At 32.3% G+C, this 18,255-nt stretch overlaps 1 protein-coding gene across 1 annotated transcript; it reads right to left on the bottom strand.

Moving 5' to 3' along the window:
- Positions 1 to 8,992: 8,992 nt before the first annotated feature.
- On the bottom strand, positions 8,993 to 10,641 carry LOC123206522 (methanol O-anthraniloyltransferase-like). Its single transcript, XM_044623755.1, has 2 exons — positions 10,110 to 10,641; positions 8,993 to 10,021 (listed from the first exon to the last, which is right to left on the bottom strand). The coding sequence occupies exons 1-2, from the start codon at positions 10,557 to 10,559 to the stop codon at positions 9,137 to 9,139; spliced, it is 1,335 nt and encodes a 444-aa protein (XP_044479690.1). The 5' UTR covers positions 10,560 to 10,641; the 3' UTR covers positions 8,993 to 9,136.
- Positions 10,642 to 18,255: the final 7,614 nt, after the last annotated feature.

Below are 18,255 nucleotides of genomic sequence, written 5' to 3'. Positions count from 1 at the left end.
AGGATATGTATAGTGAAGCTTCAGTTTTGAAACATGATTTACTTGCAATGTTGTTTGTACATTCTATTTCGTGTTTCTTTGCTAGATTATTACAGGTCCATCAGGGATCATAAAGGGCAAATACTTTTAATTGTATGGGTTCTGAACATATTTATCTAGTTATAAATCTAGTACACATTATATTGTACTTCAACTTGGGCAAGTATAATTTGACAGTGTATTGATAAGGAAATAAGCTGTTTATATTTTCAGTAATTTGATCTTGAAATTTCTAATTATACCAATACTTAGAAAATGTTGCTGGTGGATTTATTGAAATTGATAACGGTAGAATTTTTAAGCATGTGTACATTAGGTTTGGCTAAGCAGAAATAATGCTCAACTTGATTGATAAAGTTACATGATGGAAACTCCAGAGCTGGCAAGATTATTCATTTGATAATTGGATGGACTATGTTCTAAGACTGACTGACTAATATAATGATGAATATGTTGACCTATAAAAGTCCTGTTTTTGTTGGGTTTTTAGTCGGTTATGAGCCAAGCAGAGGAGAGCTGTTCCAGCAAGGACTCAACGTATGTTCGAAGCCTGTCTTTCTCTTGTTGTCTTCCTTTTTCAAGCCTTTCGTTTTTTGGTTGTTTTTCATTTTGGTCACCACCATTTTTTTGCACAGAAAGCCAGAAATGGCAATGCATGCATGTCAGACGGTGTTTTTATATATTCATGTACAATGAACAGCACTGGTTTATGACAGTACCCACTATAGCCAAAAAACGCCACAGAGATTCTTGGCTTAGGACATCACAAGTGCACATTTCTAATAGGTTGCTTGATTTTGTAGTATATGTCACACTCTTATATAGTTGTATTCTACTACACAGACCAAAGGTTCCCTTACTTGACAGAACCTAGCGTTATATTCCTTTTAGCTTGAAGCAAGATGAAATTAATGAATGATGTTTTCGTTCAATTTTTTTCCTCTTATATAGTTGTTATCTTAGTTAGATGTCGTTCTTTTATACTAACTTTTGATTCAGTTTTCTTCAACGGATGATGGGAAGTTTTCTTAAAACGGTTACAGGCGAGACAAATTTGCTCCCCAGAAGAAAATCATCAGCTTATACAAGCCAAGATGATGATCTGCATACGGCAGAAATGACGATTGAGGGAAAAGTAGATTTTTTTAGCCCGATCTGTGGGTGTTGGAGACTGAGGAGGTGATTTTCCTTGAGTTTAATTCAATGAAGTTTTAGTTATAGTTACTATGTCAATTCCCACAAGTAATTGAGAAGTACGGAAGCGTATATTTGTTTTTCTCACTGCTTGGATATGATGATGAAGGTCACTAAAAGAGAGGACGTAGAAATTGTTCTGGATCCAGACGTAGATGCTTATGAGAAAATATCTTTTAACATGTTTTCTAGTTTCAATATGATGTTTTGTTCCTTACGATATTGGTAAGGCTATATGCAAGCATTGTTCTTAACAATGGTCATTTTAACCAACAAAATTTTAAAGATATTTATCTTTAATGGAGCTTTAACTATACTTTCTTTGGCTGATTTGTATCTGCGTAAATGTTTTAAGTTTATCTATCTCAGTTGTGTTTTTGGCTTCCCAGGTCCTTTGAGTTGATATCTGCTCTGAAACAAAGCTGTGAGGGATGACATTATAAGAGGCATTTTAGCCGTCAATAAAGGAGATGGACTACAGGTATTTTTTAGCTCAAAGGTTTAAAGTTTTACTAGAATATGCAATGATGGAAGGGCCAGGATAATCTGAAACATGTAATTGATGTTCACAATGAATCAGACTCAGTATGGATATTGATGTTCTGCAGCCAATTTACTCCATGGGTGCCTTGCGTAACTATCATTTTTTAAATTATTGAAAGATATATGGAAACTTTAAAATTTTCAAAAAACAATCCTTAATGTTTTTTTGAATTTCAAAAACTCCCTTAAATTTTTATTAACAATTTTAATGTTTTAAAAAATTATTGTTTGCCTCCAACATAAGATTATACTTATATATATATATATACTCATTGGGTCTTGGTTTACCCATGATGGGTCAACCTGATCGATTCGATTTGATTTTTTTAACTACTAAAGGTAGTTGGTATAGAGGAGTGATTGTCAGTTGGACATCTATTTAACTGTCCAAACTGTCTCATCAAAAAAGATTACGCTATTTTTTATAACAGAAAACAATACTTCACACACAAGAACCCACAAACACAACAATCATATCTCTCAAAAGAATGTAGTACGTGGGGCAAATGAGGTTGTGGAAACGACTAACATCAATACCTCTCGCTGTATTCGAATGAACTTTGTTGCAAACTTGAATCTGGGTACGCCTAATTTAATGTTTACAGAATTTCATAGAATATTGATTCAACATGTTTACATGTTTCCAACATTGGTATCAGAGTGTAGCTTGCAAATATGTCATTTGTTCTATGAATTAAATCATGTGTTTTGTGTAATTATATTTTGAATTGTTGTTTTTGGATTGAAATTTTTTATGAAAATTCATTTTGGGTACAAATTAAATTCAGCCAAAATTGCATAAAATTGGTCTTGTCACCAATAGGCTACAAAAGCCCTATGGTCTCATCGCCAAAAAATTACTGAAAGATGTTCGATTTGAAGGCCAAACTTTTAGGGTTCATCACACGAATTCGGTTCGAAATCAAATTGGAAAAACTCGATTGCTTGACCCGTTGGTCAGCTGGTTGGTTAAAACTTGTCGGTCAGCAAGTCAACTTACCTAGTCAACTGGGTTTCATCAAAACCTATAACACCTACTCGGGTCAGCTGATGGGTCAACAATCAAGGGTTAACTATCATCGTTGATCAGTAGGTGAGACCCATTTCTGGTGTGTGGTAGCGCGTATGGATCAATGTTGGCGTGTGAATGCACATGTAGGCTCTATTTCGGTGCATAAAAGCACATGCGACATCGATGTGACATGTGAAGGCCTGTAGGACTATGTTTTGGCGTGCGACAGTGCATGATCACCTCTTTCCAGCTCTTTTGGGCCCATGAAAACTATTTTCACAAAGTAAAAGATGTGTAGAGCTCAGATTTGCATGTGGAATGTATTCCGTGGGTCCTACAACGCGTAAAGACATGTAATACCTCATTTCGATTCTTGAAAACGCATATTGATGTTTTGAAATACATGTTTCTAATTCATACAAGTTTGTTGACTAAGGACTATTACATTTTGTAAATGATATGAGTATCTAACGATCTAATGTGCATGTTGAGGATATATATAATCTGTTGAACCTTTTTAATTGGAAAACAGATAATATATAGTCTAATAATACCTATGCAAGAATATGAGTCTTGTAATCAATGATCTTATTTGGGACAAGAATTTGAAAATTTTTGGAACCAAGTGAATACATTATAGCTTATTAAGAGCGACACTTAGTAATACACGAGAGAAATATCCACCACTTTAATGTTATTCCCAAATTAATGAAATAAGTGGTATTTGACCTATTGCAAATTTCATAGAGACTTTATCATAGATAAAGTGACTTTGAAATTAATATGGGTTGATGAAATGTTTCTACTCATAATAAATAATGCATTTATTGTATCATAAATCTTGTTAATTGTGAAAATTATGAGATTGATAGAATTTAGTGAAATTCTCATTCATAATTAATATTGGTGCAATTAGATTGAATTTTAAAATATCAAACATTTGTGTCATGGAAGATGATTGAGAACATAGTAAACTTTCGATTTTGTGTGTTATATGAGATATTTTAAATTTTAATACGTAATTATAACAATTGATGTGTATTTGATTGTGTCGATTGAGTTGTCTTATAAATATCTCTATGATCTAGTTTTCGATAACATCTTAGAAAATGATGGTTGATTTGAATGAAAATGATACTTAATAGAGATAATTCCAATGTGTGACATTTTAAATACACAATATTCTAGTGAGCAAAAGGTTTTGGAGGATATACATCAGGTTAAGATAAAGTCATGACTGATTAAGGGATAAAAACACAAATAGTGTCTTACATATACGTGATGTGGACGTACATCATGTATGTAAGTAGCAAGAGTAACTTTGTGTGATATCTTGATTAGTTTTATAAAAATCGATATGGTATATAAGTACCAGTAATGCTCACCTGTAGATCTCATAAGTATGGTTTTAATAGAAAAGGTTTGGAGGAACTGCAGTCCATAAATGAAGTAGTTGATTATTAAATTTGATTAAGTATAAAATATAATAATGGAACTAAAGTCAGCTAGACACAACCTTACAAATGAATAATATGTTCATTTAGTAAAGCGATCTTTTCTTGAAAGTGAGAGAGTATGATGGTGCATATGACCTACAATGAAGATAGAAAGACTTTTGATAGTTATTCTTGCCATATAGAATAGAGGAATAGCGCCCTTAAAACAGTTAGACCTAGTACTCGTGCATATATTGTAAAGTCGAGTTTCAAAAGTGAGTGGCTTAAGTCCAAATAGAGAAATGAGGTTGTATAATGCTCAAAGAACAAGAACAAGGAATTGAAACAGGAGAGTGGCAAACGTACTAGAACAAAAGATAGAACCAAAATGAATAGTTTAATAGAAGCAACAAAAGTTATATTGCTCGTGAATAAACGGAACTAAAAATGGTATTGTTTTATTTTACATAAAGTAATGAAACTTTATTTTCTAGTACTATGATACTAATTGAAAATTATCCTATATGGATTATGGACTTAAAACCCATTGACCAAATAGTTCATGATAAAAGATCTTTAGTAGATTTCATTAGAAGTCCAAAAAAGGTGAATTGAATGTACGTAGGTAATAACACAAGAGTTGTAGTAAGAGGAATAGACATGAGCAAATGAGTTTTACAAGATGGTCAAATCTTATACCTATATGAAATCTAATACACTTTAAATATTCGATGAATCTTAATCAAAATACTTGTTCTTCTTAAAATAGAATATAATTTGAATTTCTCTGAGTGCTTTATCAAAATGTTATAGAATTAATTTATATAAATTTGGTTTGTTAGTTGAATGGTTATATGGTGTTTGTCACCCTTCATTATGATAATGTTAGTTTTTCATTGTTCATTTCTCCTATATTTATGGATATAAATGCAAATATCTCGCATGCTAAATTAGGGTACGTTTGAACAAGATGGGTTGAATAAATTACCTTATGAAAGTTTATTAGGAACTTTTATATAAATAGAATTGTCCATGTGTGAGAATCGGCCAGGTAGAAAAACTTCTAGAAAACCATTTGACAAAATTGTAAAAGCTTGACTTTCTTTGCAATTTATATACTTAGGTATATGTTTTCCTATGAATGTAAAGTTTGAGAAGGTATCTTATATTTCATTACTTATGTTGATGACAATGCTTGATTCGGTCTTGTTTACTTAATCTCCTATGAGTTAGAAACAGTAGACTGCTTTAAACATTGTATGTAATTAGGGTCGAGAATCAATTAGACAAAATGAACAAAAGTTTTAAGAACTAACCGAAGTCTTGAGTATTTGTTTGAAAAGTTCAAGGAATTGAGTAATAAAAAAGAAATAGCATAATAGTTAATGATTCCAAAAACTTCGTAACTAAATAGCGTAGTAGAAAAAAGTAATTGAACTCTATTGGAAATGGTTAGGTCAATGATGCCATAAGCAAAACACTAATGTACTTTGTGATGATGTAATATTAACTGCTACTTGTGTATTTAACCGAGTGCCCACTAAATCAGTTGTTTTCACTTTATATGAATTATGGTTAAGTAGAAAGTTTGAGTTAATTGATTACAACCTTAGTAGTTAGCAATGCTTATCCATAGTTTTTTTTCATGAGTTTGAAAATCTGAGACCAAAAAGAAAAGAATGTATCTTTATTAGATATGCTAAGCACTCTAAAGAGCATGTGTTTATTATAGAAGATTTCGTTGGAAGATTAATTACAATTATACTAAAAGATTCTACATTCATAGAAGATATTTTTCTTAATAGGGATGATGTTGATAAAATGTTTCATCTAAACAAGTTGAGAGAAGAATGAAGATGAGTCGAACCTTAATGATTTGACGTAAAACCCAACATTTCAAGAAGGTACTTTTCCCATGATTGAATTGGTTTTGTCACCTTAACCCAGATTGATATGGAATTGGATGAATCTTAGTATCGTTAATGGTGAAAGCCATAAGATGAATCTTGATAAGTTCAAAGGTTGGAATGGAGAGAGCAACCACGAAGAGGAGAGTAAGGGAGGCCACTGTGGAATCCACCTCACCTTTCAATTTAGGTAGACAATTAAATATCCATATTACATTTCTGATATTACTTGACAATAATATATTGATTATTGGAAATGACATATCAAACTTGTAATTAGTAAAGACTTGGTTATCCAAGTACTTTCCATGAAAGACTTAAGAGAAGCAACTTACATCCTAGGTATTAAGATTTATTGCGATAGATCATATATGATGTTTGCCATAAGTCAAATCATGTATAGAGATAAATTTATTAACTAGGTTCAATATAAAAGAATCTAAGAGAGGATTCTCACCCATGTCCTATGACATATGTCTCTTAAAGGAGATGCGTCCTCAAATACAATCTAAGAAAGATAAGATGAACAAGATCTCATATGCATATATTATATGATCTATCATGTATGAGGATTAATGTCTCATATGTCTTTAGTATTTGTACTAGATATCAACTTGATCTAGGTGAAGAATATTGGAAAGCTATTAAAAATATCCTTAAGTATCTAAGAAAGACTAAATATACTTTATTGATTTATGAAGGAGAGACTGAGCTTATTGTAAGAGGATAAAGTAATGCTAGTTTTTAGACTAATCAAGATGACTTTAAATCCTAATTGAGATTTGTGTTTTATTCAAATGGTGGTATAGATAGCTAGAAAAGCTTTAATCGAAATATAATTGTTGATTTATAATGAGTCCAAGTACATTAACCTCTTTGAAGCTACAAAAAAGTTGTTTGGATCAAGAAGTTCATTACAAAACTTGTTGTGGTTTTCAACATTGCTGAGCCAATCAGCCTTTATTGCAATAACAATAGAGCCATTGCTCAGGGAAAAGAACGAAGGTCTTATTATGGTCTAAGCATATACTTAAAAAATATCACCGATTTAAGATATCATCTAGCGCGGAGCATATAGATCATGAGAGTTGAAGCATATGACAATTTGGCAGAACCACTAACTAAGTCTCTTACATAGCAAAAACAAGATAGACATGTAACCATATATGAAATTAGACAAATGAGAGATTGGCTATAGTGTAATTAGAATATTGTTAAGGTAGTGCCCTAGAGCCAATCGTTGATGAAAATTTGCAATCATGTAATTTATCATTTATTAACAAAAGATTCTTTATTATTCATGCATATTAATGTTAAGCATAATATGTTGGCAAGAATAACATGTCCCTAGGATGATAAAATCATGATAAGGGGATTAGACAAGTGATCATGAGAACTCTATGAAAAATATGATAACTATTATAGAAACGTCCATAATCCTGATATTACTATAACAAAAGACACAAGTAATAATGATAGGATTATCATAGCCTTAAGCAACTCCACCGAGAGATGACAACAATTCTCACATGTTGAAGTTATTAGTAGACAACTTGGTTTAACATATAGGTGCATGTTATAGACATGTTCATCGAATAGACCTGACAAGAGGATTTTCAAATGTATTGTTGCTTTTATGCCTCTGGTGATAAATCTTCTAACTTTACAAGTACATGTGGTTTTTAAACTTGAGGTCGTTAGACCATCTCATACAAGGGTCAGTATAGTTCATCGTTGTCCAATGTACTATTATAAAAAAAGATGTCATGAAGGTAGTAATCAGTCATATTGTGATCTGTATGAAGGCTATTTGGATTAATAAATGATTCATTACTCATTGAACACGAGATATGATATCTCGCATGGTAATCCTAAAAGAATTAATAATCACTTGAATCTATGGCCATAGTGGGATTGGGTTGTAGCCCGATCTAAGTCTTTTGATTATTTATGTGCATCAGTTTATATAAGGAGTCACTAAAACAGGCACACAATCATATGGCCATCATACCTAGCCAAAGTTCGATGTTGGTCTGTGTTGAAATTCAACTTGAATTTAGACACTACTAGTTAGTTAGAGAGTTTATGGGTCATATGCATATAGAAGTTAATCCAAACTTTGATGCATTGGATTATGTAATGATAATCCTAATGTATATGAAGTGATGTGGATTCCAAAATGAATCGAGTTTATCCAAAAGGATTGATTTAGTCAAATTTAACTTTTACTAAATTGCGAATACACAGTCATGCATGACAAACAATCTTTCCTATTTAGTGAAGGGGAATGACCGTTTAGTCTTTTAGTGAATGGCTATTCATGGAATTCTCTATTTAAAGGAACATAATTTTAGAATTCAAAAGTGTTTGTAGCAAAACCATAGCCATCATACATGACCCCCAAAGCACAAATACACTATGCACAAAACCCTAGTTGTCTCTTATGCAAAGTAAACCTCCCCAAGTTCGTGATTCACATGGATACCAAGACATAGTCTCATTTGTGGGTTGAATAGTGTACTCAGTAGCTATGTAGAGATTTGGAGGAGTCATCAACATAGGTATTGATTCTATAAACACCCTATGGATATTTATTATATGTTTATGTAAAATACTCTCTATAATGTGATCCTAGAGATTGAAAGTGATCGAATCTTTTAAACAGTCTGTTATACATGGTAACATTTTTAATTATGTAAGACGATTCATATTTTAATAGAATTATATGTACATACTTTTGAATATATAATTAGATAAATAAATGATGTATTATTATATAATTGAGTGATTTTAAATTAATAAATAAAACAACATCTAATTGCATAATGATACATTATCTATATATCTAATTATACGGTGTGTAAGCATAACATTGGTCTTTATATTTCAAGACAAATTGGTTAAGCGATAATCATTTTCGAAACTGTAGACTTCGAATACATCTAGGAACAACTTATTATACAAGGTGCAATTTGGCATTTAATTTGCAGCCACGTTCGTCATTTTCACATTGGTGCTTTAGTCATCTTCTTCATTTCTTCTTGGAACTTCAACATAGTTGAGAGTGGCAAGCATATTGGTACCATGATTCCAATCTCTCCATCTCTCCTTTGGTACTTAATAAAGAAACTGATGAGTAATAAAGCCCCAGCGATTCCACCAAACACTGGCTTCCCCCAACCAAAATCAACCTCATCAAATCCAACTCGAGAATTATCAGACACAATGAATAATCCCTCACTCGTATGTTTAGGCCTTCCCCTGGTGACCATAAGATCTGCCACAGATCTTATATACTCTTCATTCATTTCAGTCTTCATCTTCTTCACCAACTGCACTGCATATTCCAATGGATTCCTGCACAAATCATCAGCCTTTGAACATATAGCTGGATATGCAAAAGCATTTCCGTAGTATCCTGGAGGTATAAGCTTGTTATAATGCTTTCCGCGAAAACCAGCTGTGAATGAAAGTCGAACAATCTCATCAGGATTTGGTTCAATTGCAATCGTACGACATCTCCATAAACAGGCTGTTATCAAATCAAACGTCGAACATTTTTCAAGGTGAGAGGGAAGTCGGTGACGAAGTGATGCTATCTCTTTGGGGCCAAAGTAGAATGATTTGTGGGCAATTTCATCTGGATTCAAGTTCAGGAAGATATCTCTGGAGTTCTTTACAGACTCGAATTCGTGGTGGCTACATGTTATTCGTGGTGGATTTCTTGCATTTAAAATTTCCCTTTGCCAAACAGGTGTCAACGATGGCGAATTTGCACCTTTCGTCATCTCCTCCACGGCTTTCAGGAATTGCATAAAGCCAAATCCGTCTAAAATTGTGTGGATAAAACGTAGCCCGACAATGAATCCTCCACACAGGAGACGAGTCACCTGTATTTCCAGAAAAAGAACAAATTTACTTTGATGGTAACATAGTATAGGTGAATCAAATATGTAATTGATTCTGAAGATAACTTACTTGAATAAACAAAAGTGGGCAACCAAGAGTGCCATCAGAGCCTGGAACATTATATAGCAGCTGGTCCATATATGGACATGGAACCTGAATTTCATCGCCAAAATGCTCAAGTTTGACATCAGCATCAGCTTCTATAAACAGAACTCCTTCACCACTGCAATCCACCAGAAGCTTGCGATTGTGGCCTTCCACCAGCCTTCCGGCCAAAGGATAATAAAACAAAAGTGCTTTACTTAGAGCTTCCCTGATGACCTTAACTGGATCTTTCCCTTCCATTTCAGGTGAAGGACTGTTCTTGTAAAAGAATATTGATGGAACATTAAACTTCAGGCCTTCTTGATCGTCTATATCTGAAAGTTTCTTGATTTCTCGTGGCGTTGGTGCTGCCGGAGTGATCAATTCCTGGGCTTTTCGGATCACTGAAATCGCTTGATGTGATTCTGATGCCATTATTGGCTGCAAATTATTAGAACAACTTAGATGTGAAGACTGAGGGAATTAAGTGAGCTTACCATGTCGTACGAATGGCATATAGAAGATACCTATTTATAAAGGCAGAATAATAATAATATTCTGCTTAAAGTTTACATCATTGGCATTTTTCTACGAGTAATACTAGACTAATATTCTATTAACAAATTGGACAATTTTATTTAGACAAATTGAACTGATAATAATTAATTGAGAAAACATAAATAATTATATCACTATATTATAAATTAAAATCTTCATTTATACCGATAAATTTATATAATTTATTTATTAGTATAATTATATTTGTATCAATGAGATGTTACTATATGATGTTGTACATATAAATATATACAATATTTTTGTGTATGTAGTATTACTCAAGAGTAAATGATATTTCAAGATATCAATTACAATAAACAAAAGAAAATTAAAGCAACACCAAGTAAGTGTGTACAAATCTACGTAACCGAACTAATTAGCAATATTTGTGAACTGAACTGACTTTTTCAATTAAAAAAATTTCAAACCAAAACCAAACTGATTTTATGTAAAAAATTCATTGACAATTAAACCAAATTTTTAATTACCCGATTTTTGGATTCCATGCAAAAATTTGTTTTGAAAGTGGAATCGAAAATTATAAAATTGGCAAGGTTTCAGCCTCTTATATTTTTCACATATACAATCGTCCCCCTAGCTTTTTGGAAAATTTTAATTTCACCTTAGATCTTTTTCTCTGTCATTCTCTTTGGCGATTTCTCTCTTATCAGCTAATCCTTGATCTTTGGCGATATCCTCCCTCCCGGTCTCTCTCTTCCCTCTCTCTTCCCTTTCTTGCCGATGAAGATAAACAATCTTTGTCCTAAATGAAGACAATTGTCTTCATTGACTGGACAGGGAAAGGAGAGAGACCAAGAGGGGGGACATCGTTAGAGATCAAGGCTCGGTTGACAAGAGAGAAATCGACGGATATAAGGAATGAGGTAAAACTGAAATTTTCTAGAAAACTGGGTTGGTTGTATATATGAAAAATATGAGTCTCAAACCCTGTACTTGGAGGAGGGGAAAAGTCAGATTTTTAAACCAGGAAAATATGAGATTAGGAGGTAGAAATAAAATAAATCTTTTGGCCATTAAGCAATAACCCACATAATCCTGGGAAGGCTGACTTCAGTCAACACAGCTTATAACTTTTTGATGCATACGTAGGTTATTAATACAATGAACGTACAAGAATCATGAGAGAATGCAAGAAATGTGTTAACATTGATGAAAATACAGAGGTAGCACTGTATTCAACTGTTTTTAAAATGTGAATGATCCGATGATATCAGTGACAGGTGTTAAAAGAAGGTCAAATACACTTTAAAAAAATTCGGTTATACAATAATATATTATTTAAATATTAGAATAATTATTCAAATCTAATTACTCATAAATGATATTTAAATGAGAATTATTTTGTATAACTAATGTGTCTAATCACTATTTTTGTAACCATACGTTTGCTATGCATTGGCTAATTACTTCTCCTGTTTAGCTCTTATACATTTCTTTCAGGCTAGGTTTCACAGCATAACAACGAGAGAGCCCGGTTATAAATCGAAAATTATATCATGGAGTATGAGTGGACGATATTGGAGAATATTGTCGATTTTTTTGCAATGGAGACAAAGCTATCACAGCTTAAATGTGTGTGGAACATGAATGGTTGGAGAGAGGGGATAATAAGTATGTGGATAGCATATCTTCACATATACAAGTCCACATGAGCAAGAGATGAAGTTGAAAATGAATCTTAAAATACTTTTTCACCTAAAAATAAGGTAAAATTAACAATTTTCTACTCAAAATTAAATTCTCTTGATAAACTTGTATTAAATAGTAAAATTATTATTTTATTTTTTAAAATTATTATATAACTTTAAATTATCAAAAATTAAAAATAATCTTTTAAATATCAAAATTGTTATAAATTTTAATAATTGGCAAGGAAAAATGAAAGAAAGATGAAACAAAAATGATGCTTTTCCATACCGAATATAAAACAAATAAAAAGATATATACAAGTTCTTTAAAAGACAAAGAAAACCTTTCATATGTAGATAAATTTTCTTGCAGTGCAATAAACGTTTCCTCTAAAGTCAATTATCTAAGATTCTTAGACCACCTTGTTTAAATGCGTTCATACTTAATTGTCCACCCTTATATTTATTGCTTTCCCATTCGGTGGGAAGCCATCTTATATGTAACAAAAATTATATAAAAAATTACTCTTTTTTTTCCTTTTCACCCTTATTCTCTATTTCTCTTTCTTATAGATAGAGAACTTTTTTCATATAATCATATATTATGAGATAAATTATACTTTTAAAAATATTAGGGTTTTTTGTGAAATTTTTTAAGGGGTTGTTGGAAATTTGAAAAAGTTTGAAAGTCCTTTGAAAAATTTTAAAATATTAGTTTGCCCTCTAATAGCTTTAAAAATGATAATTATATCCCATAAAAATTAAAGAAAATGCAATATAGTTTTTAAGGGTTAAATTATTATATTTAAAATATATAGGTATGATAAAATGTCTTTTTTTCTATTTTTAAAATTAATAAACGATAAAATTACTATTTTACCTTGACATTGTTAGTTTTTTAAATAGAATTTGAGTCTGAGTAGAAAAAATATTATTTATGTAAACTAGTGGTGAAAAAGTGTTTTTAGGTCAAATCTTGGGTGGGAAAATGTCATTTACTTTGAAGTAGCATTATTCTTTTTTCTCATGGTTGTAATTAATTTTTGTAAAATTTATAGTATAATTTCTAGTGTGAGGTAATAATGTAACACTCCTCTCTAAACACATACCTCTATTTAGAATGTGATTTGAAGAGACATGTATGACTATATTATTTAATTCAAGACCTTGTAATTTAATGCATGATCATAAATATCAACCGTGCAAAAATGTGAAATTTGAATAAATATTGAAATACTTTATTTATGGTACTTTATAAATAAAACAATGTCTTAACTCAATCTGAATGATTATTATGAATAAACAAATGTCAAACTGTATCTAATGTCATCAATACATGAATATAAAGAAATATATAAAATGACTATTATGCCTCTAACCCTTACGCAGATGTTGACTAGACCTCTGACTCCCTTACATGTCTTGCTACTTATCTCTACCTGCAAAACAATGAAAATTAACACGTGAGTGAAAATACTCATTAAGTTAGTGATCTCTTGGCATTCTGAATACACTTATAAACTTATAAACCTGACATTCTGTTTGTGAATCTGGATATGGTCACAACTTAGTACTCTCATGGCCTAACATGAACCATCCATATAGGTTACTAAGACCTAAGTTGAAATCAGCATATCTGATTCTCTAGCAAAAGCATAAGACACCTTGTGTGTCACTATCTTTTGTGTCTTACGCATATGTAATATGCCTTATTGGGCTAGCTAACTATAACCACCTGGTCACATAAGAAAAAATATGATAGTAGTCTCTTCGTTTATCATATAAGCTAATCACAATTGTTATTTAAACCATCTTGGGATGACCCTTACCATGAGTACATATATGATGCATCTTGCTAACCATGTGAGAAAATATCTAAAAAGCCATAATTCTTACCATTCACATCTGAACTAAACTAAATGGTTATGCACCTTGGTGTCGAGTGTATGATTCTTCTTATGTGTAATCAACCTTATCGCTTTCACGTATTTTGTCACTTTTGCACATAATTAGTAATGAACTAGATATGAACCACTCTTATTAACTTTTCTGATTTTTGATCTAGATCCAACTTGATCAGGATCATGTGTCATCTCTCACATAGTCGAACACTTTTTCTAACAATAACTATCTTGTCTTTCTTTCTAAGGTCTCTTATTTTTTCCTCTCTCTTCTTGCTTTCCCTTATTATGCTTGAACTAAAGGTAAAATAGTCTCTTCAATAACTACATGAGTGTGTGCCTAAGATACACCCTTATGTGCCTCTTTTAAGTATGGCATCCACTTTTAGAAAGTCACACACAGGCGTGTGCTTCATATTATACAGTCATATATGCCTTCCCTGAGAACAAGCAAGTAAACATTGTGCAAATTTTCTATTTTGAACTATTGACACATAGGCGTATATGAGGCTATACATAGTCATGTGTTGTGATATGGAATTTAACCAATTCCGATATGATTCTAGCAATTTAAACACATCACAATATTCATAAGGCATTTCTAAGCATCTTAGACATCTTTTCATCAAATAAAATGTATGAAAGTATAATTTAATATCATGGATAAAGGCTAAATTCATCTCAACATCAAATTGACACACAATCAAGATGATTATAAAACTACAACCTAATTCATCATTAGGAAAATTCACATATCCAATCAATAATCTTTATAACATCATAAAATCACTCAAAACTCATAGTTTTGATTGCAAGCTTTAATCTCATTTAAAAACATGCTTGATTAGCTAAGAGGGAGAGATTGACTTACCTATTTTTCAATGTACAAGCAAGTCTTTGTGTGGCTATAGATGACCCGAGTTTCTCTGCATCGACCAAAAACTCTCTTTTACCTTTGACCTTTTGTTTAGGTGTGGCTAGGTGAGAAAAATAATGAAAAGATTAGGTTAAACATGTTTTTATTTTTCCTCTTAAATATGACACACGAGCGTGTATGAACTCTACTTAGGCGTGTGTCATGTCACATAATTAAGGAAAGGGAAAAGATTAGAATGCCTTTGGGCTTACTTATGAGTGTTACAATCCTCCCTTCCTTATGTTAATTTTGTCCTCAAAATTCACTCAAAAAGTTCTGGGAACCATTGCCTCATGTGTTACTCGACTTCTCATGTGGCTTCTTAACTTTGTGATTCCTCTATAAAACTTTCATAAAGAAAATCTATCTGTGTCTAAGCTCTTTACCTTGCCTATCTAGGATCTGAATTGGGTATTCCTCATATGCCAAATTATCCTTAATCTTGACCTTCTTAACTCTGAGCACATGGGTCGGCTCATTGACATACTTATATAATAACATGAAACACGTTATGAAAGCAATCCATGTTTGTTAGCACCGCAAGCTGGTAGGTAACCTTAACTATATGTTCCAATACTTCAAATAGTCCCACTAAACTCAACACTAACTTATCTTTCCTATCGAATCTCATAACATGCTTATAGGGGGTTATTTTAATGAAAACGTTATCACCTATACTAAACTTGAGATTGCATTTCTTTTGGTATGAATAACTTTTCTTGTCGTCTTGAGCCTGTCTCATCCTCTCCCTTATCAATTTGACATCCTCACTTATCTTTTGGGCCATCTCTAGTCCTAAAGACTGAATCAAGGCATCTCTTTCTCCTTTTTCATCCTAATGCAATGAAAATTTACAATGGCATCTTGATAGTTGTCTGGTAATTGTTAGTGTACTCAAACTCTATCAATGGCAATATATCTATCTAACTCACTCCTCCATCTAGGTAACACACCCTTAACATATTTTTCATTAGCCAGTTGACTCTCTCAGTCTAAACATTTGTATAGGGATGGTAGACTGTACTAAATGCTAATCTCGTACCCAAAGACCTTTACATACTCTATCAAAAAGTCAAGACAAACTTGGTATCTTGATCTAAAACTATCATTTTAAGTACTTCATAAAGTCTATTTATCTCCTTAACATATATCTAACTCAACTAATCTATATTTATGGTGTCTTTCACTACAATGTAGTACACTAACTTGTTCAATCAGTCAACTATGACCCACAAAGCATTGTATCCTCTTCTAACCTTTGATAATCCAACCATGAAGTCTATCAAGATATGTTACCATTTCCACTTTAGAATACTAAGAGACTATAACAGTCCTAATAGTCTTTGATATTCAACTTTAACTTTTTGACACACTAGACACCTCGCCACAAAATGTCCTATATCTTTCTTCATACCTGACCACCAGAAAGATATTCTCAAATCTTGATACATTTTTACACTCATAGGATAGGCAATGTAAAAGGAATTATGTACCTCAATGAGAATCCTATCTCTCAAACTCTGTTCTTGGTGAACATATACTTAAACTCTAAATCTCAAAATACCTTTTACAATACTCAAATCTAACTCAGTCAACTCAACAACTATCTAACTTAACTAGACACACCAATAATCTGATACTTTGGTCAAACAGATTTTATCTAAAAGGGTTGAATATATTTGCTGGTCTACCAACAACCTTGTGATTACCTTTATCTGCTCTTTCGCCAACTCCTACTATAACTTTCAGTGAGTGGTAATCTATGATAAAACTATTTTTCTACTCAGAGTATCTATAACTACATTGGCCTTGCCTAGGTGGTAACTGATCTCACACTCATAATTTTTTACTAACTATAGTCGTTGCCTTTGCCTCATATTGAGCTCTTTCTGGATAAAAACATACTTGAGGCTTTTGTGATCCATGTATATATTACACTTGATCCCATACAAATAATTTTGCCATATCTTAAGAGCAAGCATAGTAGTTGCCAATTTAAGGTTGTGTCAAGTACCTGGTATCATAGTATTTCATTTGGTAGGAGGCATATGTTATTACTTTATTGTTCTACATCAAAACTGCTTTCAAACCATGATGTGAGGCATCTATGAAAAGATCATATTATTTACCTTCTATTAGCAAAGCTAAGACAAGAGTTGATGTTAACCTCTTCTTTAAATCCTAAAAACTTTGCTTATTGGCATCCTAACATCTAAAAGGAATATCCTTACGAGTAAATTTTGTAAGCGGCCAAGCTAACCTGGCAAAACCCTTAATAAACTGCCTATAATAACCTGTCAACCTAAAGAAACTCCTCATCTCCTTAGTTGACTTGGGCTTCTACCACTCTAACACAATATATATTTTACTAAGGTTTATCAAGACACCATCTACTAAGACCACATGTCCAAGAAAAACTAATTTGTCTAGCTAGAACTCGTACTTAGAAAATTGGGCATATAACTGTCTCGCTCTTAATCATTGCAGCATAAACCTTAGATGCTATGCATGCTCTTCTTAAGTCCTAGAGTATACAAGGATATAATCTATGTATACCACCAAAAAATTATCTAGGCAACTTTGAACACTCTATTCATAAGGCTGTAAACACTATTGGGGCATTGATCAACCTAAACGACATAAACATAAATTTGTAATACCCATATTGGTTATGAAGTATTAGGTATATCTTGCTCAATAACCTAGACCTAATGATAACTTAACCTCAGGTAAATCTTGTAGAACACTAATACAACTTTAAGCTGATCAAACAAGTCATTGATTTGCGGGAGTAGATATTGGTTTTTCACTGTTACTTTGTTCCACTTCTTATAGTCGATGCACATTCTTATCAATTTATCTTTCTTTTTCACAAACAAGATTGGTGCCTCCATAACAAGTGGCTTAATTTGATAAAGACACTATCAAATGGTTCTTGTAATTGTTTCTTTAACTTTTGAAGTTTAACGAGGGCTATTATGTATGGTGCCTTGGAGATTGGCACTATACTCGAGGTAAGTTTAATACTAAACTTTATCTCCCTCTCAAATGCTAACTCTAAAAGACTATCAAGGAAAATATCTAAGAATTCTTATACCATTAGAGTA

Source organism: Mangifera indica, chromosome 2 (genome assembly GCF_011075055.1).
Source record: "Mangifera indica cultivar Alphonso chromosome 2, CATAS_Mindica_2.1, whole genome shotgun sequence".
NCBI lineage: Eukaryota > Viridiplantae > Streptophyta > Magnoliopsida > Sapindales > Anacardiaceae > Mangifera > Mangifera indica.
Note: the sequence above shows the minus strand (reverse complement) of the source record. Positions and strands in the feature narration are given on the sequence as shown.